This window comes from Nanorana parkeri, unplaced genomic scaffold (assembly GCF_000935625.1).
Source record: "Nanorana parkeri isolate BGI_ZX_2015 unplaced genomic scaffold, ASM93562v1 scaffold1656, whole genome shotgun sequence".
Classification (NCBI taxonomy): domain Eukaryota; kingdom Metazoa; phylum Chordata; class Amphibia; order Anura; family Dicroglossidae; genus Nanorana; species Nanorana parkeri.
Window position 1 is genome coordinate 155168 of NW_017307924.1, and position 25638 is coordinate 180805.

Here is a 25638-nt window from a genome sequence, read left to right on the forward strand (position 1 = left end):
TGACCATGTTACACCCTAAATATGAGTGTAACATGAAATGGTCAGAAACCTGAACTTAGCCTTTAAAAACGTCTATTTTTGCCTTAAGTAGGGTCACCAAAACCACTGTGCAATATACCACTCCTAAGAAATGACTGTTCTGTTACGAAGATATACAATACTATTGTATACAAGAGTCACTATGCCAGGGCCTGCAACACTAGCTAGGTTAGTGCCAAAAAACCTAAAGTATACTTATTTTACAACAAAAAGTACTTCCAGAAACAGAATTACATCATGGAGTTCAGAGAAAGATGAACTGTACTCTTAAAATAATGTACTACACAAAATGATAATATATTTTACAAATACACAATTCAGATGTAGAGAATTGTGGGACACACACATATACTTTATAGAAATGCACATCAGGACCAAACTCAGATTTGTAGACGAGTTTTCCCAGCACGTTTTCGACATATTCCTAAGAGGGAAAAAAAAGATTTTCGTAGGCTAATAATAACATAATTAACAATATCAAAAGGACTGAAATATCCAACCAAAATAAAATCTGTAGTGTGCAAAAAATATATGCATAGCAGATGCAGTAATGGAAAAAAAAAGTATGGATATACTGAGCAAATTAACGCTGAACAGTTTAGGCCTTTTGCACAGCATGCAGAGAGAGTTAATTTGAAAGCAAAAACCTGAATTAACAACTCAGAAAGGGAACTGGTTGCAGCCACCGTTTTAAGCTCTCTAAGTGTCCTCAGTGGTACTTGAGCAAATTACTAAAGAAAATCTAATGTAGCAAGGCATGGGTTCTCCTGTAGGCTTGCTCAATAATGCTGAAATAATTGGGCACTCTGTGCACGTTTAGTGATGCTCGAATGAAAAGCTAGAGGCCTGCCCTTGTACTCTTCTCTTGCTGCTGACTCTGTGTTGTGACAGGTTTATTTGAGTGGGACTGTAATGCATGCACCAGTAACTGTGCTGACAAGAGTTTAAAGTCATTTTTACCAGCACATTGGCAGCACACAGTATTGCTTGACCTTAGTAAAGACTGAGCACACAAAAGCTGGGAAATTCAGATTAAATGTATTTAAATCTGCTATGGATGAGGTTTTAAAGCACATTTGAAAAAAGACCTGGTAAATGTTGAAAACACATTATCTAGCTACCTTTGTGACATAACTACACTGTATTTTAATGCTTTTATTTGAAGAAATAAAATTTGTCTTTTTGTGTTACTTTGGAGGTGCTAATTATCTCTTTGAAAGACATTCATTATGGATGTGAAAGTGAGGGAGCCTTGAAGCAAGTTGGTCATTATATTAAAATCTATATAGATATAGATATATATCTATATCTATAGATATATATCTAGATCTATCTATAGCTAGATATCTATATGTATATATAGATATAGATATCTATTTTTTGCCTACAGAATTGGAGAAGATTGGGCCAAACTGACAATTTATGATTGGATCGAGAACACCTGTTTCTGCCTCGACAAACCTAGATAAAGCTCCCTGGTCAAGTGTACTCAAGACAATGTTAATAGGCCAATTTGTATGTTTCTGGCTGATCACTATTGTTTTTCGCCGAGACAGTGTAGCAAGAAGCACTCCCTCACACTTGTTCTGTTCATGTCCCACACTTGTCTGAGGTGTTAAGGCACAGACATTAAATCAAGCCCAGACTAATATTACCCAGAACTAGGAGCCAGCTTTCAAATCCTAGGAACCAGTGCCAAGCAACCTGCATATGACATGTGCATGAAATGGCAGTCAATCTTCAGGAAGGGACCCTGCACGGCCCTGAAACATTAGATCAATAGCTATGGGACTCATTTACAATAGACTACAGACATGCGTGCACTGAGTGCAGGTGATTTAGCCTCCAAAACCTGGAATAGCTTTATCCTTCACATGCAGGGCTGTGCCATATTCTCCTGATCACCAATCAGGGTTATGCAAGTCAGTTTTTCCCACTTGCAGTCAATGAAACCACAGGGTTAGGCCAGTTTCTTTCCACCGTAGACTTTGGAAGTGGGGGATAGGGGGTTCTGGGAAGGGACAATAAGAGAGTTCCCATGTGTGCTGGAAAGAGTGCTGTGGGGATAGTAATGCAGGAGATTTGCTCTGATTCAGTACTTATGTGCCAGCTTTACCCAACAATATCTCTTAATGACCAGGTCGCCAGAGTTTTTTCACTTGCCATGGTGAATTGTCTAGCCCTGTGTTTAGTTGTGGATTAACGTGCGTTGTGTTCATTTTAAATGGGTTGCCTAATGCAGCCTAGCATAGCCAGAGTTGCACCTAACCCTTTTTCAGGACAGTAGTACGTTGGTATGCACTGCAGTTCAAAATAAATGGCACCATAGCACAGGGCAACGTGATGGTGTGAAACAGGCCTAAAAACAGCCCTCATTTACCTCTGCAGCTACAGGCACAGTGGAAATAAAATTGATCTTCAAAGTCTACAACAGGGGTATTTCCACGTATTAATTTTAAACTAAAACAAAAACAACCCAGTGAAGCCTATCGTAACTTTACCAGTTTATAAAAGGGTTAAATTAATTTTTTTATTGGTATGAAGCTAGAGAAGCAACTTTTATCAATGGATTTGTTTTTTCTTGCAAACATTTATAAATAGATAAATGTAGGAACAAAATAAGGTGATGCAAGACCATATGAAAAGCAATCAATATGCTGATCCTAATAAATAGGCCCCTAGATGGCAGTATTTTCCTGGCAGCCATGGAGACATTGTGTTTTTCCAGGAAATGAAGTGGCAACTCCTACTAACATTGATAAAGACAGAAAAATAGAGCCTGCACAAATATCTACACCATCTGCAATCATCGTGTGTAAATTTGAAGTATTGTTAGAACAGCCAGCAACAGTTTACTCAAGGGCATGAAGTAATGATCTTGAAAATAGTCCTTGTGATTGCTAAAACATTGATTACTCTTCAAACAATCCTGAAGTTTTACAAGTGTTCCTCGATCAATATCTCTGCCTATAGAAAGGAGATTATACGGATACAACAACTGAAAGAGTCGCACATCCCCTTTATGTTTCCTTGTCTATACTACATAACATGAGCAAAAACACAATTAGGCATTTTTAATAGAAACCGGTCATAAGGGAAACAGCCGGACACTACAAAGATCTCCTGCTGACAATGCTAGTTACCTTGCTGTCATGCCATCTCTCTTGAGTCACCGAATGTTAGGCTTTCTGACAGCTCTGACCTACATAGTTGTTCCACAACAGGGACACCTAAAGCACTAAAACTACTGGGAGGGCTAACAGCCAGTCATCTAGCTTTTTCAGAGGGAGGAAACCAATGGCAGCATTCTAAAACTAAAAATTTTTTTTTTTTAAAATAAAACAAATTAAAAACCCAGCAGGTTTTTGTTGCAGATTTGAGTTTCAATTAAGAGCTCCCCCTTACAGTATTTTTCCACTACAAGAGGTCTTCAGTCTGATGGTCAGCACTGTTTAACCCACTTCCTCTAAAACCCTAGGTCATTCTGGATCCACACTGGCCCATGAGTGGACAGCGAGGAGATGCAACACAGTGATGTGAATGCATGCTCCTCGTCAGTACACCGATACTGAATACATGAGTGTCACCTTCTGCTGCTTTTTCCCCCTCACACTCCAGCCCTGTTGTACAGGGACTGCAAAGGGCTAATACCAGGTCAAATTCAGGTACTTACACTGTTTGCATTTTAAAAATAGATTTAATGATTACAGAGAGGCACTAATTTGCATCCATTATATCGGTCTACAGTTCAGCTTTAAAGAAAACAGCTATGTGCAAAGTATCAGATGCCACAAAGATCATGAATGGTATCCATCATTGTTCTAAACTTGAATGTAAGGCTACAGAAAGCGGTCAAGACTGCACACATGCAACAGGAGATGGTCAGAGAATACATATTCTATAAGTGTTGTTGGAGACTGGAACATGTTGCAGGAGATGGTGAGATGGTCAGAGACTAGACATGCGAAAAAAGTTGCTGGCGACTTTGAACATGCTGCAGGAGATGGTCAGAGACGGAACATGCTATAAGCATCGTTCGAGACTGGGGACATGCTGCAGGATATGGTCAGAAACTGCACAAGCTATGAGAGTTGTTGGAAACTGGGGGCATATTGCAGGAGATGGTCAGAGACTGCACATGCTATAAGAGTTGTTGTGAGACTGGGGACATACTACAGGAGATGGTCAGACTGCACATGCTATAAAAGTGATTGGAGACTAGGGGATATGTTTATAGTGACAGTCAGACTGGAGACATGTGACAGGAGACGGCGCTATAGGAGGAGGCATCGGCTTATGTGGCTCTGCTCCCTCCGGTGCCGCCTCGTTTCCTCTAGCGCTGGCTTCGTTGGCACCGCTGATTCTCTTCTGCGGCTCTTCAAGCTCCCCCTTATGACACCAACGGCCCTGGGAATGGTCCCAACTAGGTCTTATTTTTGGGGTAGGTCTTATATTTTAGCAATTCCCAAAAATAGTACTAGGTCTTATTTTCGGGGTAGGTCTTATTTTCAGGGAAACAGGGTACTAGAAACAAGCCTAAAGAATATTTTCTTTCATTGGTCTGAGGAAGACAGGCGGTAATGAAAACACAGACTACTGCGCTGAAGGGCCGAATGTTGGGCACTAAACTGATGACAGATGTAATCTGATTGGTTAATACTGAATCTAGTACTTGGCAGATCACCCTTTCTGCTGCTTTATTTTATACACCTCAATATTCAATTCATTTGTACAGTATATATCAGTGATGAAGAATGTATGTTGCTGACAGGAAACCTCATCAGTGACTCGTCTTTCCTTGACAGCAATAAAAAACTATAAAACCTGTTTCACTATGTGCCGCAGCAGGTCAATTAGAACAAAGAGTAGCCTTTGTTTTCCTAGGCTGACTATCAGACACTGACACATGACACTTAGCACAATGACATGCTTGAAACTCAAGAAGCAGACAAATCATTTCCTTGTATGAAACATGAGTAAAGAATGAATGAATGATAAATGACTATATGTGGCCGAGAAAAAAATTCTCTACCCCCGAAAACACCCGATACAAACATCCATTTTACATTTGCAAAATGAATGTACAAAACCATCACTTATAAAACTTGCTGACCTTCATTCTGGGATCAATAGATGCACTAAAATTCTGGGTTAGGGTGTTCTGAAACATAAACAGAATCACAGAAAATGTCAGTGATTGTAAAATTTTAACATGGGAAATTCTGCTGCCGATATGGGAAAACAAAAAAAGGATAATGTCACAAAGCTCTATTTGTATTTTACACAACTCTACTTATTCTACTGGTTATGATCCAAATCAACCTTCCTCTCCCCCTCTTGTGCATGTTCCAGCATTTTTTTTTCCTTTAACCTTGTTTCTTGTGTCGAGAAAGCTTTCATTACTAAAAGTGACCAACAAAATTCTTGCAGTGCAAGCTGTAGATGAGTTATCAGCAGGGTGTACAGCATCAGCTCCTATTGATGTAGGCACACCCACCAAAACTACATCTCCCACAAGTCCTTTCCTTACAGAGTGTGTGGGCAGGCTTTTTAACAGCCAAGGCAGAAGCCTTGTTTTTTCTAGGAAAGTTCTGTTATTCAGCAGAGTACTCGTGCAGGGCTGACAACACCGGAGGATTTTTTCTTATATATGGAGTAAAATGAAATGTGCATTTCAGTGGTCTAATTATTTAGTTAAGGTACTGCAGAATCAAAGTATAGTCTGTTTTGATATTTACAAACGTGATCTGCAAGAAGTGTTGAACTGGCCCTGGAATATCCAATACTATGAATGGCAGGAAAAGGCATTTAAGTGTTCATCTATGAAGTGTCCTCTAACACTAGCTACACTTCAAGAGGCAGCTTGGCAACGCTCCAAAACAAATCCTCTAGTGCTGGCTCTGACATTACATAAAAACACAAAAATACAACGTAGACATTTCATAAAATGTATACATAATTATAAAGAATAATATATATATATAAAAAATATGCCCCGTAGTGTAGATCCACATACCTACAGTATACCTCTACCTCCATATAAAGCGGTCTTGTAGATCTAAGTGCCCTTTCACACTGGACGTTTAATCGCGCGATTTCCGCTGGGATATCGCGCATATATTTGCCGCCAGATATCGCTGTTCTATTGTACAGCTCCATGTCGCCCCATTGCTCGTCACTTGTGTAGGACCCTTTTTCCCGCGGCTGTCGCGCGATTTTTCTATTTTTGCGTGCAGCCTGCCGGTGAAGGTCGCCTGAACAGTCGAGATGTCCCGGCCGCGCAGATACGCTCGAGGTAAGTGTTGCTTAGTGTGAATGGGGCCTAAAACAGCTAACATTTTGGATGAAACTGAACTGTTTACTTCATAAACAAAAAGAACACCGAGCCTAATCTTTGTTTTAAATACATGTGATTCATCAGGCCAAGGAAGCCCAGAGTACAGCCTATGGGACCTTCTAATTGTAAAGCGTCCAAATTTAAAGTGCATTTCCACTTTTACAGCCAAAATAGGATAACACCTATTTTATATTTGTTACATGTTCCTATTCACAAAGAATAAACTAAAAAAAGAATATTTAAAAAAAATGGTTTGGTTGCTTTTACTTGGGATAACATGTATTCTTGCTTCTCTTTCTTTGAATGTTAGAAGGGGCTGTGAGGGGTTTGAGGAGGCTTATCCATTGTATGTTAGTTAAGCTTGAGTGCTGAGAAAAAAACCTGGAAACATCTAAAACAAAGTAAGAAATATTTTTTTAAAGTAATTTTTTCAGTATGCTGTGTGAAACGTAATACCAAACAAATATATAGAACGTTTTTCTGAAATTTGAATACGAAAGTGGAAATACACTTTAAGAGCGCACTGAACTCTACTGCATCATGTCACTAGGGAAGTTATATAGAGTAAAGGGCTATAGATTAGACAGAGAGACCCATTTACACATGTAATTTCTAAAAACCAGAGAAACGTAAAGAGGAACAATACCCTCATCTTTAAAATAACAAAAAGGACACCTTTAGAAATGTTTAGTAATGACAATCTACAAAACAGATACTTCTAGATATTAGGGTAAGAAATAGAAATACGGTATGCAAAGAATAAAAAGCCTGCAGTCTTCTGACAGTGGCCATTTTTACTAAGATCAGATTAATCCATCTCCCTTTACTTCCTGGAACATGTGACTATGTACATCATCTCAGGGGCGGAAAATGCCTTCCCCTGCGATCTCATGATATTACATATGAGATTTCCCAGCAACGCATTTTTCCTGGAAATGGAAAACAAGAAAATGTAAGTAAAATAAAAATGTGTTTAATTAATGTATTATGATTTTATATCAGTATGCTGATGTGATTTTTAATGAAAGGGGGTAAAGGTCCACTTTAGTGTGGATTAATCTACTTATTAAATGCTGCACAACCGCAGTCGCTAGGAATGACTGGATGGCCAAATTGCAAGTGTTCCTCCTACTGATCAGATAACTTGGCATACTGCAGCACCCGACCCCCAAAATGACTTGTATTAACCCAGGGGTGTGGAATTCCTATAGCCCGGCTGCGGGCAGGCAGCACGGCTAAATGTTGTGTGGGAGCCGTTTCGTACAAGTGATTTTGAACGGCTGTACAGCCGTCTAAAATCACTACCCCTCTTGTGGGGGGAACTGGGACCAGGCAAATTAGATTAGGTTACAGCACGGACGCTTCTCTGCTCCGTGTGAGCAGTGATACAGGAATGCAGTCTTCCTGACACAGGAGAACGAGCACAGTACTGTGCTAGAACTCCAGTGTTGGAAGTGACAGGGTCAATAAAGAGAACTTGTCACCTCCAAATGTTTTCACACAGGGGCTTGTTAGCCCTTTTGCAATAGCAATAATGTCAAGTGAAAAAAAAAGTGAAAAAATAAATGAATTAAAAATGGAAATACATAAAAATGGAAAAAATAAAAGGGCGATAAAGTAAAAAAATAAAGAATTACAAACAACCAATACGAGTGGAGTGGGCGATCCATTACCACACGGCAATCGTGCGGATGGCCTAGCGGTCAAAGAATCACACACCACCGCCGATCGCGCTGGTGGTGCCATTGTCTAATGGCACCACAGTCACGCCTGGGAGATTGCGCGGTTTCCCGCCACAATACCGCCCGTGCAATCAGACATAATCACGGTTGAAAACACTGCATGGTGCGTGTTGCGAAAAAAGGTACATGTACCTTTTTTCAGTGATTGCCACACGGGAGGTAACTCCACTGAAAGCAATGGGACCGTGCGGCAACTGCTGCATGCAACCGCACACGATCGCCCAGTCTGCACCAGCCCTAAAGGGTAAATTCACTTTCCCAAGTAATTTGGAAAAATTGAATTACCTGCTCAGATCTGGCCCCCTCCCATGCTTACCTTTCAGAGAACGGTCCTTCCCATCCGCCAATATGGGTGTACTATCTGTAACTGTGCCATGTATTCTGAATTTCGCTCGCAAATTGCAAGCCCTCGGTCACCTGACGCCACTGACCAACGAGAAGCTCTTCTTGGCACTGCTAAATACGGTTTTGGGTCAAATTACTTTTTTTGTATCAGGACAAGTAGATTGTCATGAGGGACAAGTAGATCGGGCCCCCGCTTTAGTCCTTGGACAAGTAGTTTTTAAAAAAAATTTCCACACCCCTGCAACCAATCAGATAGGGTTTATTAACCAGAAGTGCCTTTATCTTTATTGACATTCGAGCATTTTGTCATGTGAATAGCAATGTTTTAGTTACATTATGCCAGATGAAGGGATCATGCGCAGTCCCAAAAAGTTGCTATGCGGTCCTATTGACTTTAACGCACCGCCACACCCCCTCCCACCCCTGAACGCAGGAATATGGCCGGAATACGATACAGTGCGTTCCAGAAGCTGACCTCTCTCACACAAAAAAAAAAAATGCCCTGTTCATTGTAATGATCCTGTTTACATCTGAGCATCATGACGGCTGTCGCAAAATGCCCGTCGTACACAAGCTACATTTTGGCAGATTCTGTGCTTCTTGGCCCCATAGACTTCAATGGAAACGCTCAAAAACACGTTTTTGCATATTTTTGTTACACACCTTTATCCATTGACATCAATGTGATACAATCTGCTCATTAAAACGTGCTGCACAAAAATGCGCTGAAAACGCGCTAATTTCTTGTTGCTCAGGTGTGAATGCAGTCTAAAGCTACATCTTCCTGCCGAGTGAGGCTGAAGCTTGAAGACAATAAACAGTCATTTCTGTGAAGATGCAAATCACTGATGCCTATGTGCAAGGTACATTATAGGTTGTGACTGGTATTTCCATCAGATTTTAGATTGTACACAAATACTATATATTCATAGCCTGAATCTGGAGTAACGTTTTATTACAAGGTGGAAAAAAAAAAACAATAAGCAACGTGTGATGGCAGATAAAAGGATTTTTAAAATCATTTTTTTTCCCCATTTAAAAATTTCAAGTAAACAAAATCGGTTATAATTTTGAGCAAGGAATATTAAGAGGAAAAAATCATTTAAGCCACCACCTAAGTAATATTTAAATAAATTTAATATGTGCTGCTTCAAACCAATGAATTATGAGTTTAAAACCTATTAAAATGTAATGTTTTTTCCTGAGCTGAGGGGAGAGAGATTTAAATCCACTGAATTTTAATATTTCAGCTTGAGCTGCAGGAGGTATGGAAAGTCCAAATGAACTATTCCATCAGCCGCATTCAAGCATGAACATTTTAATCAGTTTTACTTCCTTGGAGTTCTCTGACACAGTTTACGCTGTCATTCTGAAAGCACTTAACACAGAGAGTATGAAAAACCACCAAGGCTTGTTATTGCCTTCACAATTGATGGCAAATAATTTTGCAGACTTCCTATCATTAAAATGTCACCGCTAAAAATGGAGGTGCAGCATATGGGTTGCTAAAAAGCCTTTCTTCCCCACCTGGACAGCACACTTCTTCTGAAAGGGTTTTTTTTTTTATCCCGTAAGAGACAAACGCAATATATAACTGGAACAAACGGTTTTTGCAATCTTTTCATTGGCTAGTGAAGGCTAGGTTGTGATTTTTTTGGCTTTTTACATGTGGTAGGTGTGACAGAATCTGCAAGTCCAATTGTGAGGTCTTAAATTGTAAAAAGCATTCAAGAGCGCACACATTGCAAGAATAGTGCATAAAGCTTAGGACCTACACATGGCACAAATGCACACAAAAACTTACGATAATAAGACCTAAACTACATGGGCGTTTCTCAAAAGATAAAAAACAAAATCAGAGTGATTGTTATGTGAACAGTTTCAGAGAACTATAAACCAAACAATAAAGTCTACCAGTACAAAACTTGTATTACCTATTGAACTATACAAAACAGTTCAACTTTCATTTTTTTTATTTACTCATTGTTTAGGGTTCAAAAACATACAATTCCAATTAAGGGGCCTATTAAAGAGAAACTGGCTGTCACAGACCCTACTGGCTCTAATGACGTAGAAGGTCATTAAAATTGTGCATGTTTCTGCTGGTCAGTTTAACTGCCTGATGGATCAACGATATTACAGTTTTCAGGTGATGATATTAAGAAGTACTGGGGTATGTCAATGCTTAGCCAATTAAACTGTAAAGCCGCGATTTATTTGACCTGCAATGTAATCAATGGCAACCCATTACATCAGGACACCAAGCAGAATTCTGTATATTAGCATGGACAAACAACATTTACCAGAATAGTGGACACCATAACAGGCAACAGATGAATTACATGAATGTCACTACCCTTCTTCAAAATTAAACTGTTAACATGTGGGAAATGGTGGAATTGCACACTACAGTTTGAATTCATAAAAACAGTATACATATATTTGTGGCAAACATAAGCAGTGTTGGCATAGGAATTTATAACTAGCCCTGGAAAGCCAAGCTCTCCAGACTCAACATTGAAAGCAGAAGAGATAATGCAAAAGTATATATCTAATGGTAACACCACTAGTTCCTGCCATAAAATAATGAGTGCCTGATTAATTTAGGTCTGTTTAAAGTGTGTATATAAAATGTTCCGATTGAGACATTAGCTAAGTCCTGGAAAACCAACAGTAATTCAGATATTACAGAAAGCAACAACAAAAAAAGATCACAAAGGCCCATTCATCATAGTTCAGATTTGGAAAGCTGCCCTCAGCTTTATGAACAAAAGGCAGATTGAAGAAACATGCTTGGAAATGGCATTGGTTACAAAAGAAAAAGGCGTCACATAAAATTATCATTATTAGCACAGCTAGTGTTTTGAGAGGCATTTTAAAAGCAAAGCATTTGTTTCTTGAATATTTTAGTTTTTAGTGGTATAAAAGTATTGATTTCTTCTACAGACATGGAATAAGTAGTGAAGAATTAGAAGAGGAACTACCGAACATCACATTTATTGATAAATGTAATGACAGTATTTCCCCCGGATGTTTAAGATATGAGTGTTTTTAGATTCTGTCCAAGAAAGAAAAGTAATGTGCATAGATAACATTTGTTGAGTCCAATAAACCACCAGGACACGTCTAGCATTGGGCTGTAAAATCTTATGACAATTGTAGTAAAAACAAAAATGATTCAGGTAAAAGCAGCTGCATGAAAAATTAAATAATGTTACACGATATCAGGAATTGTTTTAACACATTGACAAGATATTAGCTAATGAGGTCCATGTATAAAACACCTGAGTTTAAAAACGAACACACACATACTATACGCTGTTTTACAAATAAGCATTTAACATGATGGCAAATAATTCACATAGCACCATTTGTATTCTAAAGAGCACATCATAAGTGGTTTCCTTTCAGGAACAAAATCTCTTAACTGTGCCGACTGTGTACATTTCAGCTTGAGCTACTGAACTATGTAAAAGGACGGGCTCTTTACAAGTCAATGTAAAGAGAATGGGAAATGGGAAAAAAGCCTAAAGCTCTACCTGCTGGTTGAAAAGGACCATACAAAAAATATTAAAGCCAATATTTCATATGGCTTGCTGAAGGTTTGTTAGAATGTAAAATAATCCATAATGAACGTAGAGATAATATCACTTAAAAGTGCATTTAAGTACCCGATGAACAAAAATGTAGCTGCTTTCTCTGCTGTAGATCCTAAAATTATCTCTGAATTCATGCAGACACTGTCCTTCCTTCTGGAGGGTGGCTACTTTTGTTCCCCATGGTCCCTGTATGTGTTGTATAGAAGCCACCACACCAAGCTCGCTCCCATGGTGAACTACAATCTCAATACAAATGAGTGAACTAAATGTGAGATTGTAGTCCATCACGGGAGCGATCTTGGAGCGGTGGCTATTGTACAACACACACATGGACCATGGGGAGCAAAAGTAGCCACCCTCCAGTAGTCGTGTCAATGGAAACGTATGTCCCCTGGCTTTGAGTTTCAGTAGATCCTGAATTTTATGCGTATACAGTATATATTTTTGTATCATTAGGCATTAGGCCTTTATCACTGACTGTGTCAACCAGGTCTCCGCTATGAACTACACTTCCTGGTTCACCTCTCTGGAGTGCATTCTCCATAAATGTCTATGAATAATTTACTGTGGGATCAGTTTAACCAGAATTATGGCGTCTGAGACTCCCACGTAGTCACTCCATAGAGACTTGCGGAAAATGCACTCCAGGGAAAAAAACGAAAAATGTTCCATACATGCCTTGTGCCGTCACAGACAGCAGTATAAATATGGCAGGGGATTTAACCCTGTCCACCCCCAAAGTATGGTGGGCAAAATATAGTGCTGCTTTAACATAAGGGGTGGGCTATTTGTTTTAGAAGTCTAATTTGTTTTGCCAAAATGGTTCCCCCGAAATAATAAAAAATGCTATAAAAATAGTTTACTGTGTATTACAGTACTGAAATGGCATTGTTTATTACAGAAAAAAAAAAAAAAAGAACACAACAGCCAAATCTTTACAGGTTTCAGGAAAACATTCTGTTTTTAAACCTGTTCACCGCAAGCAAACAAATTGTTGTTTAAGATCTGCAGTATGAGAATCAACAGTGCAGAACATGCAATCTGTTCCAATTGCAGGCTCAAGAAGAAGAAAAAAAAATTGCATAGTAATGCACAGAAACATGTTCGCAATGTGTGGCTCAATAGTTGCTTGGATGGCTAAAGCAAAAAGAACCTTAAAATTAATCAGTATAATATTGAATCTTTTTCATGAAAAAAAAATAGCCAGATAAAATATCAGGCTTCCTGCCTTTTTAAGAAGGGAAAACATACAGACCTTCATTTAAAACAAGGAGGAGGCAAGATCACCAAAAGAGCAGTATTAATCCATCGGTAGATGTTAGTCACCTGATGATCTGTCTGTGGGTCTTCCCAATCCTTTTTGGTGACTGATTGAAGAGGGGGAATCAATCAGGAAGGTTATAAAACCTGCCCAGATCCATATGTTTACCATGAAAAAAGGCAGCTTACTCATCTGTGTGCCCTTACCACTTTCATTTAGTCAGGCAGAACCTAATGACAGACTGAAATAAGAGGAAGAGTGCTGGGACGAGCTGATATTCTTGATGGGGAATTAAGTGCCTCAGAATTGTACCAGCCACATCACATGGAGTGTAACAGCATAAACTACAAGATAAACAGGAAAGAGTATATAGCCAGATTCAGTAGAAAAAAAAATGGTTTTGTGCCACTTTTTAGGTACGGTATGAAAAAAAAAAAAAAAAAAAACCCACAACACAGTAGAGGCAGTTTACTCAGACTCTCGGTCTCTGAAACATGATACAGAGCCATCAGAAGGAAGGGAGAGGGACAAAAGGGGATAATTTACTGCTCTAACTTTACAAGTATATTTTGTGTCAATTTTAGTTTGAGCTACTGAGGTCTATAAACAGGAGGCTAAATAAGGCCTGAAAACCCTTTGAAAAAGAGAATCTCCACTGGCCCAGTCTGTAGCTCACTTGAGGTTGGCTCTTCCTATATGGTACACAGGCACAGCTCTGGTGATATATATAGAAGAGAAGAATGGGAAAAACGTTCTTCCAAACAGGCTCAAAACAAACAATGAAAAGAACAAAGCTTTCTTTTAAAAGGAAGTAACAAAAGATGAAGCTTTGGTCTTTTATTTTTATGCATTATTGCACTTTAAAGCATGCACCTGCAAGAAAAGAAGTTCAAATACATTTAAGGCCAACATAAAAAGTGTATTTTTATTGAACACATTTAGTTATTATTGAAGTACCTTAAAATATTTTTTGCTGTTTTATTAAAATGTCAAGATTTGTAGGAGTCACTAAAGGCAGCAAACAAGGTAAGCAGAAACTCTTTGGGTAGAGACTGACTGATCAGGGGAGGGATTTTGAAAATTGTATTCCGTCAGGGCACACCTCTGCGAAAAGTAATACATGCAGGTCACCTTGTTAGCTCCTCCCATTGGTCGCCAAAACTGGGGGATTTTTAAAAGACGCTAAGTTGATATCACAGGGCCATAAGATGTCAATTTTCCAGAAAATTGATGAGGCATTAAAATAAATGTTTTCTGTAGCTGCTAGTGGATAAAGAGGGCACTTTGCAGATGCATTAGTTGTCTAGACAGCTGCATTTTGGACCATTTCCAGTTAATTAAAAAAAAAAAAACCACACACTAGCCCACACTGAAAAGGTTAACTGCTCGTTTTTGTCTAGGGGACCTTTGGACATTCGTTAGCCCTTGACATAGACAGACAGTTAACACCCTTGCCGAGTGTTTTTTTTTGTTTGTTTTTTTTTCATTTACCCCAAGAAAAAAGTTAAGATCTCACTTAGTTGAGGAGCACATGCATGTAGGGAACCAAAATGGAACAGTTCAAGACTTCATGTGTCTGTGTACAGCACTTTTACCTACATTATACATGGAGACCAATATGTGCATTTTTTGTTGCATTATTATAGTGTTAGATGATGTGTCCTCACATAGACTTATTGAAATTGACTGCATAGGTTTTTGATTTTTTTTAGGCTTTAGATATGTGAAGTTATACAATTTCAGTGCATTTTGAAAATCTTGCTTGTAGGTGGCATCAAGGGGAAATATAGTAAATTGCAATTATGCACATAGAGTAGTTATATTACATACACAAGCCTTACATTTTTGAGTTACAGTGGATATGCTTGAGGCTGCGCCTCAACAGTGTGAGGCCTGAAGACGCGCCTCAACAGTGTGAGGCCTGAAGACGCGCCTCAACAGTGTGAGGCCTGAAGACGCGCCTCAACAGTGTGAGGCCTGAAGACGCGCCTCAACAGTGTGAGGCCTGAAGACGCGCCTCAACAGTGTGAGGCCTGAAGACGCGCCTCAACAGTGTGAGGCCTGAAGACGCGCCTCAACAGTGTGAGGCCTGAAGACGCGCCTCAACAGTGTGAGGCCTAAAGACGCGCCTCAACAGTGTGAGGCCTAAAGACGCGCCTCAACAGTGTGAGGCCTAAAGACGCGCCTCAACAGTGTGAGGCCTGAAGATGCTCCTCAATTGAGTGAGCCCTAAAGACGCCAGTTTAGTCATTAGACAGTGCTTATACCTCTGTCAGCCACAATCTTTGCTTTTAATGCGGTTTACAAAAAAATAGTCTAAGGGTACACAAGACGTCGTGTCAGTATCTATCCTCCCTCTTAACCAGATTAAAATCTATATATCTGGTAAAGAGGAACAGCCTCCTCACCTCCTACATGTGCAGGAAGAGCTTGCGGCAAATGTTATTCATGGTTGAACACAGCTTCCTCAGATTTGTCTTTTTTATTGGGGAACTTCACAGGAAATAAAAGGTTACTCTTTCTCCATTTATAACCCTTAATTGACTACCAGTATTCTCCTGTGGTCAAAGGGGCACAAAACAGAATAAGAAATAGGCCATTAAATGCAGGCCACAATCAGAACATTGCACTCTACCTCCGTCAGCAAGGATCAGAGAGTGCTGATTTCCTTGTTAAAGACAGAGGCATAATTGAGGCAATATCTTCACTTCAGATTGATTATTCTGCGACCCTTATCCACATCTTCACTCAGCAATTTGAATTTTAATGAAAGTAAATGGAATAATTAGCATTTCAAAGTGTGTTTGATACACTGAATAAAAGAGGAAAAGACTTTTATGTATAATCTATACACAAAAGAAAAAGCATTTGGGAGGGGGCGAAGAAGAAAAGTACAGTTGTAGTGCCTTCATTAGAATAACTTAGCGGCTTGCACCAGCTGTATAATTACGGATGTGAATAATGTGTTATTAAATCATGATTTCTCACCTCGCCATTGTGATGTGAAACAGACAATATTTCATTGTTGCTTTACTTTGGATCGGAAATGTAAACAAAATGACTGGCCAGATCCACAGTCTGACAGAACATGCGAGCATGGCTTCCATTAACTGTGCTTTTGTGGGGGAGACTGTGCTGTTATATTTCTTCGTTTTTTTACATAAAGTGAAGGGGGTAAGGGTGGAAAGAATATCCGGCAATGTTTGTCTGCTTTTAGTTAATGAAGAAAACGTGCACTTCTTTCCAGCTGTGATGTCACCTCACACTTTACCCAAAATGCACTTAAGGCTGATATCCAAGCAAACCGCTAAACACACAGTTTAAATAAATGAGAGATGTGTTACCTTCCAAAGTGTTTGTAATTTAGTCCATCCAATCCCAATATTCACATCTGCCAGACAACAGAGCCAGACTGCTGACTTGACTGTAGTTAAACAGTACATCTTGGTCATCTCCCTGTTCCCAGCCTGCGATTGGATACTAAAGGAGGAGCAGCAGACTGGTGGATTCCTCTCAATTTGTTTGCCATCAAAAGTCAGATGGTATCAGAATACTGGCTAACCTTCTTTGTGCCGCTGTGCAGACTCTCTTGCACCCCTGGCACTTTTTCCCTTCTAGAGCCCAAAAACAAACCGTGTAAGTTTTGGGTCAGAGCTACAAAGAGCTAAGAACCCTCCCTTCCACCCAGTGTGGCAACAGTCAGGCCTGGTTGCTTGGCCATCCAGCACTTGTATACCCATTTCACGTTTTTTGAAATTGCATTTGGATATCCTTTACAATGCTGTATGCCAATAATCAAAAAGGGCAAAACATGCTTGGACTTGAAAATATGTTCTAAGCAGATATAAAACATGTATTAAAAGAAATATATGCTGTGAACAGTTGAGAATAATTTCCTGCTGTGGCGCTTTTTAGAATACACACACACCATTGAATGAGTCAGAGTAGGTACACAGCCTTCTCCCTGTCTCCAGTGCTAGACCATTTTGCGCCCTAGGCAAAACCAGCTACTTGCACCCCCCCCCAGCACAGCCTCCAATCCCCTCGCACGCGTAGCCCCATTCTCCTGCCGGCTAGCTTTCACAAGCCATAGATGGATGTAAGTGGCCGGGACAATAGCCAGACTGCTATTGGCTATTTTAATTAGCCAATAGCAGACTGGCTATTGAAACCCCAGCAACTGAACAGAGGAGCGGACCCGAGAGAGAAAGTTGTCTCTCAGTTCCGCTCCTCTGCTCAGTGGGCAGATGCAATAGCCAGCCTGCTGTTGACTATTGCAATTTGAAATGGGGGGGGGGGAGGTGGGGAGCCGAGTAGTCGAGGCTGCACCCTAGGCAGCAGTGCGCCCCAAGCGACTGCCTTGTTTGCCTAGTGGAAGCATCGGCCCTGCCTTTCTAGTTCATAAAACCAGATATGGAATCTCTGTAGAACGCACTACCAACAGAAAGCAAATCCTTTTCTGCAGACAACATATCATGGAAGCACCCTGTGCTGAATGCACATTATATTGAAGGTGCATTTGTAAAATATAGATTTTATGAAAGTAATTGGAAATATTACTAGGAAAAGAGAGAGTGTTTAAACTTGTAACACGAAGAAAAGATAACATACCCCAATGATTGCATTCAGCTCCGCCATGGTCACTTGTTTGGCACGTTCTACAGCCTGTACCACTTGCTGCTGGTGCTAAAATAAAAGTGAAAAAAGTTTATTTCTTGATACTTTATATGCTGTACTTCAGAAGACGTCTTTAGTACATCTGAGATCCGTATGGTAAATGAGGCAGCATCATTCCAGCAGCAGGCTATCTGGAAGACTCCACCGGAAATAGGAAACACTGAAAACTCTGTATGTGCCTCTCCAGCACTTCCCACAAAATTCCTCCCCGCAATGTGTAAACAAGGCAATGTCTGTTTGCTGCTTTACACTTTCACTGCGTGATTTGCGGAAGTTAACAAGGTGTGGGGAGAGATCCCGCTGTAAGGAAATAATTACGGAACTTTAATCAGTATTAACCTCAGCCTTTCCCCTAACTAGTAACCCAAAGTAAACATCCTCCTGCTGCTGAGACTACCACTTACATGCATATCACTATGCTTAATATACCTGTCCCCACATGGACAATTTCCTTCGTGACCTCATCAAACAGCAGAGCCAGAAGTGGTTTACCACAGATCAGCAGGGAAGAGACTAAATGGTTTAATTGCTCCCTGCCTTGTGATTTCTGGGGAATGTTCTCAAAGCCTTTTCAGACAGACTATCTACAAGCACAAATTCATTTTTAGAACATTTGTTCTGATAGTCAATGAGATTCGCAAGGATAGATTTCCATCAAACATAAAAAAAAAACCACCATAAAAAAAAAAAAGGAGGATGGAAATTTTTTCTCAATCGAACAAAATTCTAACAGTTGAAGTGGTTTTCATTCAACAAACTATTTCCAATATCAAATAGTCCAAAATTTCGGTTAATGTATAAACCAGTCTCTGATGGGAATATGGAATGCTTGGGCAAGACTTTTTTATATGCTGGTTCATACAAAGCAGGTCACAAACGTAAACGTTCCCATACAAGGGGGGCCAATTATTGACCACAAAAAGGTTGTTCGAGACCTTCTTTTCTCCATGGTCCCTGTGTGTGTGTGTAAAGTAGTCACCACTCCAAGCTCACTCCTGTGACGGACTACAATCTCAATACAAATTAGTAAACTAAATATGAGATTGTAGTCCATCACGGGAGCGAGCTTGGCGCGGTGACTACTTTACAACACACAGGGACCATAGGGAACAAAAGTAGCCACCCTCCTGAAGTATTGATGTCAGCACCAATTCAGAGAGGATTTGAGGTTCTACAGCTGAGTGATACACAAATGAGCTACATTTTTGAGAATACGCAGATTGGTTCTGATGAAGGGGGCATGCCCCAGAAACGCGTAAACCATTTATCAATACAGGGATCGAGGTTACTGGTGTTTTACATCGCTCCAGATTCTCCCTGCCAGGGGTTCCGTCCTCTCACCTTATTCTACTGTTTTTTATTCTACCGAACTGTTGTAAGTACAGCCTTAGAGCTGCGTGTTTTTACTATTAAATAACATTTTTACACTATGGAGGCGCTCTTTTGTTCCATTTTTGAGAATAGTTAAAAGGTACTTGAATGCATTTCTTAAATCTAACTCCTGAGTTTAGTGCCACTTTAACCACAATACGTAAATATACGGCAGCCCGAAGAAGTGGTTGTACCAAGAACACAGCTGCTGCCGTGTTCATGGTGTCATTTTAAACAGCTGGCGCTGGCTGTTCAGGTACAAGTGATCTGGCACCTGTATCGTTTGTACAGATTGGTGGCATGTGCTGCCCCCACCAGCTTTCCTGGGCTCCGCTGTCCCCCATGCGGACCCAGGACCAGCACGGTGAGTCTCCCTGCAACGATCGGAGAGAGAGAGCAGCAGCCTTCCAGCTGGTGATCTCTCCTCCGATCACTGGACCCGGAGGTGATGTGTATTACATCACTTCCGGTGTCACTGTGTACATTCTCTGGCTCTTAGAGCCAGGAGAAGAAGCTGGGGAAGCAGACCCCCGATGTCTCCCTAAAGAGGACCTGTCACACCCTATCTGCTATTACATAAGGGCTTGTTAGCTCCCTATGTGATAGCAATACAGTTAGTGTAAAGTAAATAAAAGTAAAAAAAGGAAAGTGCCTATGTGCAAAAACAAAAATTGTGCTACACATGTTGCATATTGCCGCAAACGTCAGAGTGAGAGCAATAATTCTAGAGCCAATAGTCACTGTAAGCACTAAACTGATGAGCTTTTAGCGTGTCCCCTATGGGAAATTTGGGGTATTTCATTTTTTTGTGGCTTCATGGGCAAGCGCCAATTTTAAGGCTCCACATGTTTGATATCTATTTACCAGAGGTGACCCCCATCTTTTATATTTTACCAAAAAATTGGGTATTCGGTTTGTGCACTAAATTTAATTTTAGTGTATTTTATCCTAAAAATACTGGTTTGATAAACATTTTCGCAAATACCATGCGACATAAAAAATTGCAACTAGCATCTTTTTATTCTACAGGGCCTCTGCTTTCAGAAAATATATGAAAACATACATTGTTTGGGGGTCTGAAGCGGTTTTCTAGCCAAAAATTCAGATTTTATCATGTGCATGCAAATAGTAAGAAATTGCTCCAGACAGCAAGTGGTTAATAGCACTCATTTATTACCTATAGAACTTCCAATCTTCATCTTGGTGATGCACGCAAAATACGGAAAGGTAACTGGGCAAGAAAAGTAAGTCTCTATATATGGAAGTCCAGCAGGAGAGCGGTGTTCTACAAAGCTACACAAATATGCAGCAAAGTCAGCTTAGACACATATGCTGTCATTGTTCATAGGAACATGTAGAGGGTGATGAGAACCTGACAGTGACATTTTAATATACCAGGAACACAAAACGGCATACAAAAAAAAATTAGGTGACTTTTTTTCTCATTGCAAGGCTATCTGCTTTGCAAGCATATCAGACTTGGAAGCAACGGGATTGAAGTATTGGTTAATGAGGCGGAATTAAAGTCAGCATGGGCCAATTAGGAGAATTATGGTACAATCTGTTCAGTGGAATACAAAAAACACACACACACTGAAGAAAGGAACAAATATACAGCTTAACATTATAATGCAATCAATAATATATATTACATAAAAAAATATATATATAGAATATTTCATTCCTAGGACAGACAGCTGACCTAGCTGTAGGATTCCTCACATGTCTATAATACTCCCTTGTCAACACAGTGGGTGCTTTACAGACACATAGGCTGTCTAACCACACCCATCAATGGCAACTTAACTGTCAGGCACCCTCTAAAAGAGTATGCTCTTGAAATCTGATATAGGGATACCAGAGGATGAACAGCAATAATAGCACAACTCCATACTGTACATAACCAAATAGGGAGGCTTGTTATAGCAAGCAATTCAAACTCCAAAGAACCAAGAGAGTACTGCCTCAACATGCTGATTCACTATTTTAACAGTGTGAGCTACTGCCCCAGAACAAGTTTACAGATTATGAGTTCTGTTTGTAATGGCAGAATACCAGTTCTGAATCAGTGACTCAGAAGGCACGGATATCAAAAGATCAGCATTGCGGCCAGACAACTAGTATATTCTGAAAGGTTAGCAGTGGTAGCCCAGATGTTCTCTCTTTCTGATAGCCAGTTTAAAGTAAAAGAAAAGCTAAGGGCTAGTTCACACCAAGCGCGGAGTAGGTCCAGAGCAGAGCAGGTGCAGACCGGATCAAAACTGCGTCCCATGTATTCCGATATTTTTAGCTCCAGTTCACATCGCAGCGTGCAGATCCAGAGCAGGTCCAAAGCAGGTAAAAAAATGTATCCTTGGGCTCTTTCCAAATGTAAACCCTCTTATGTGGGGTGTTGGACTAAAAACTAACGGGTTTCCAATGGATCCCGTAAATTCCAGCTTTTCAAGATCCACAAAACATGCAGTTTTGTTTGAAACCGGGTCATAGATCTGCTGAATCCGGTCTGTGGTAATTCTAGATGCAGTACAATGATGGCATTTAGCAACTACCCTGCTAAAAGTCCATTATTGTCCTGTCCAGCTTTGACTGTAAAAAAAACTGCCATTTTCATACCTTCTACACTTGTAATTTCAAGACTATCTAACCTCTTTACAGCTTTCTTATTTTCATCCTGCAGCTTTCAAAACACACAATCAAAATTCTGATGCATACAACAAGCTAGCAATTGAGCCAACATTTCTCACCTTTGCAGTTGTGTCTAATTGCAATTTAGCTCCTTATATTTTCATGTGGGATTTCTGTTACCTAGGCCACCCCTGTGGAATCAACTAATTATTGGGGATGGAACCAGTGTAGCTTCAGAAGTTATGACCAGGATTAGAACGAACAACAGATGGCCCTATTATAGTCCCTTGGCCTTACCTGCTGACACCTGTGTGCCAAACACTTTACTGGTTTAATATTTATATTAAAGTGGATTTAAAATTAAAATAAAAAAGGTGCGGACAGGCAGACTTAATGTGATAGAGACTGTGTAAATCAATTCTGTCATAGACTCTCTTTTCAAGATTCTTACCGAGATTAGGTAACTCCCATGTGCATGCTCAGGAGTTACCTCATCTGGCCCTGCCAAAGGCTCCGAACCCAGAAGATGACCAAGATAGTAATTCTGCCATAATGTGCTAATATGTGGCATACTATCACATTTGTGACAAAACCTGGAGGGCTCCCCCCACCCACCCCACACACACACTACTTGCGCTTTTAGTCAGAGGTGCAGATCTCCCTCTCTCCTTTAGCGATACAGGAACCAAAGCTGTATGGAAGGAGTGAACCTAGACCCGTAAGTCGATCAGCTTACGGTTCAAAGTTAAAGCAGGACTTTTGCCTCTAGAAAAGGATAGTATATTCCCAAGTTATTTTACATATTTTCGGGACAAATCAATACTGGCTTGAGCCTTATGGGCAACACATGCACATGCTATACAGCAGGGGTAGGCAAACTCCAGCCCTCCAGCTGTGGTGAAACTACAATCCCATCATGAATCTGCCTCTGGGAGTCCTGCTTGTAGCCATCACAGTCTTGCAATGCCTAATGCAGGGGTAGCCAAACTCTGGCCCTCTAACTGTGGTTAGAGGGCCAGCTGGAGGACCGGAGTTTGCCTCCCCCTGCTATATACTACAGCAGTAGAGTTACATCCTTACAGCTTGTCAACAAAAACAGTGATAAAGTGAAAGTAGAGTTACCCACGGTATTTAAAAAGTCATATTCTTGGTTTAGAGCACTCAGGACAGTGAATCCTAATTACTACAGTTGACACATTATCTGCTCCTAATTACTACAGTTGACACATTGCCTTTCTGTTAGAGTTTCTAGGCCCATAACTGTCCTCTAACCAATGGGAATTTGCTGTAGGTTACTCTGTTTATTGCAAATAGGAAAGTCTATTACTCCTCAGAGCTCACTCTAAACGAGCAGGACTGCGTTTTAACTAATAGTACAAAGGAAATGCAAAAAAAAAAGGGAGGTTCACAAATGATCTAACCAATGAAATGTCTCACACCACACAGGTACAAAAACACAGACACGCTTGCCTCTGCTGCCATATCATCTTGCCAAATATTGCAGGCTAGTGTTATCATTTAACGCCTATAGGTCCTGTAATAGACCAGTACTTTCCTGTGTCTTTCCATCATCTTCATCATTTGCCACAAGCAACCAAACACCGATAGATGTCTTAAAGGATTGATTGCTATCTTAACAGGTTTAATCTCTATACATCATTTACTTTCTTAAGCCTGCAACTGTGAGGCACTCCTGCTGATTAACAAGACAGTACTCCCACGGGCATAAGTAAACTAGTGGGTAAACTAATTACAGACGCAAGAAGCCAAACTGTTCCCATGATCCAACTGAAGAAAACACAATGCATTGTATGTTTATATACGTAGCCTGTGTCAAAAGGCTGAACGGACAAAATTTGGAACACTAAAATGGCTAGACACACGCAAGCTCAGGCCTGTGAACATCTATAACAGAGCACAAATATAGACAATTTATCTAGAAGCAGTTTATATTCAGCATTTAGGAAAAAACATGGAGCAAAATAAACAGAAATGAGAGGTGATTGGGTCTATATAGCTTTATTTTATCTTTTACAGAAAATCCTATAACTGCCCATGGAAGTGCTTGTATTAATTGAGCTAGCCATACACAGAAATTATTCTAGCAAACTTCACATGTTAAACCTCAGAAAGTTTGCCGATGGCTGTATTGTCAAACTTTTTGTTCTATAGCTCAACTAAAAGATCAGGGATGTACCAGTCAGCATTACAATAAGGTCTTGTTCACACCTAGGCGTATTGCATATCCGCGTCTTGTCACGCGTTTTTTTACCGCGATTCCGAAGGCTACTTGGCTGTATCCCAATGGAAACGCGCAAAAAAAACGGCCCAAAGTAGTACCTGTACCTTTTCAGACGTGGGCCGTTTTGTAGCGCGTTAGGGACGGGCGGAAATACGCCAAGGTGGGAACGAGACCATTGAATACAACGGGATTTATATTTTTGAGCGTTTTGTAGAGCGTTCGTCGAGTGCGCTACAAAACGTTCAGGTGTGAACGAGGGCTAATGCAGCTTCTTTTTATTCGCCGCTATTGAGACTTCCCTTTAGGGCCGGTTCACACCAGTTTTGGTGCGTTCCAGCATGATTCGCTGCTTAAACACACTGGAGCGCATCCTGTTCGGCTTCCTGCGTTCAGGGGCGAGAGGGGGTGTGGCGGTGTATTGGAGTCAATGGCACAGCAGCCACGCCATCAGTGCGATCGGCCACACCAAAACGTGTGGCAAAAACGATGCCTGCATTCCAGTCCCATCTGAACAAAATGCCGCAAGCACTATATTGTTTAGATCGCACTGACTTGTAACGGAGGGCATTCCTGTGCGGGTGATCGCGTTGTGGGCATGCCTGTTGACATGACTGGCACAGTCTCGCTCACTCCCTCGAACACAGGAAGCTGGCCGGAATACGCTCCAGTGAGTTCCAGCAGCAAATCGCACCTGAGGTGGTGTGACAGGGCCCTCAGGATATCTCCCAAAAGCATGAGGATATTTCCTCTTGGATAGATGCCCCAAGACTAGCTTTACCCATTGAAAGATTTCCCCTCACCCTTTGTTCCTGTGACAACTCAAGAATTTTTGATTCCCCATTACTTCCTGTACAAGAGATATTGGTCACCAGGACCAAGAGGTTGAATCTCTCCAGGAAATACACTTAAAAAAAACAAAAAAACAAAAAATACCTTGACAGAGGTTCCAACCCTTCCTCACTCTATGCAAAAATGTTTCAGTTTTACATACTTCTAAAAAGGTAGGGGTGGGCAAACGCTGGACCTCCAGCTTTGGTGCAACTACAAATCCTAGCATGCATCATCTGTCTCCATGGCTCTGAGAATCTTGCAGTGCCTCACGGGATGCAATTCCACCACAGCTAGAGGGCCGGAGTTTGGCCACTCCTGCTCTACGGGGTGCATTTATAAAACAGATGCAGACCTATTTGCTCTGCAAACATCTGACTTTTAGATGTGCACTGCATTATGGACACGAGATGGAGCTGAGGAGCATAGGAAATTGTGGCCATAATGTGGTGTGAATATCCTCATGCTTTTGGGAGATCTCCTGGTACTTTTTGCTGTTCTTTGGGACAGGAAGCAAGGGGAAGTCTCCCTACAGGCATATGTAAAAAAAAAAAAAAAAAAAAAAAAAAAAA

General features: G+C 40.5%; 1 protein-coding gene across 1 annotated transcript in view; it reads right to left on the reverse strand.

Annotated features, from left to right (window-relative positions):
* LOC108799202 (transducin-like enhancer protein 4) overlaps positions 1–25638 on the reverse strand; it is a 182505-nt gene that overhangs the window by 81825 nt on the left and 75042 nt on the right. The window contains exon 7 of the mRNA XM_018571033.1: positions 17935–18009. Coding sequence (XP_018426535.1) covers positions 17935–18009 — 75 coding nt within the window. The remainder of the gene's footprint in view (positions 1–17934; positions 18010–25638) is intronic.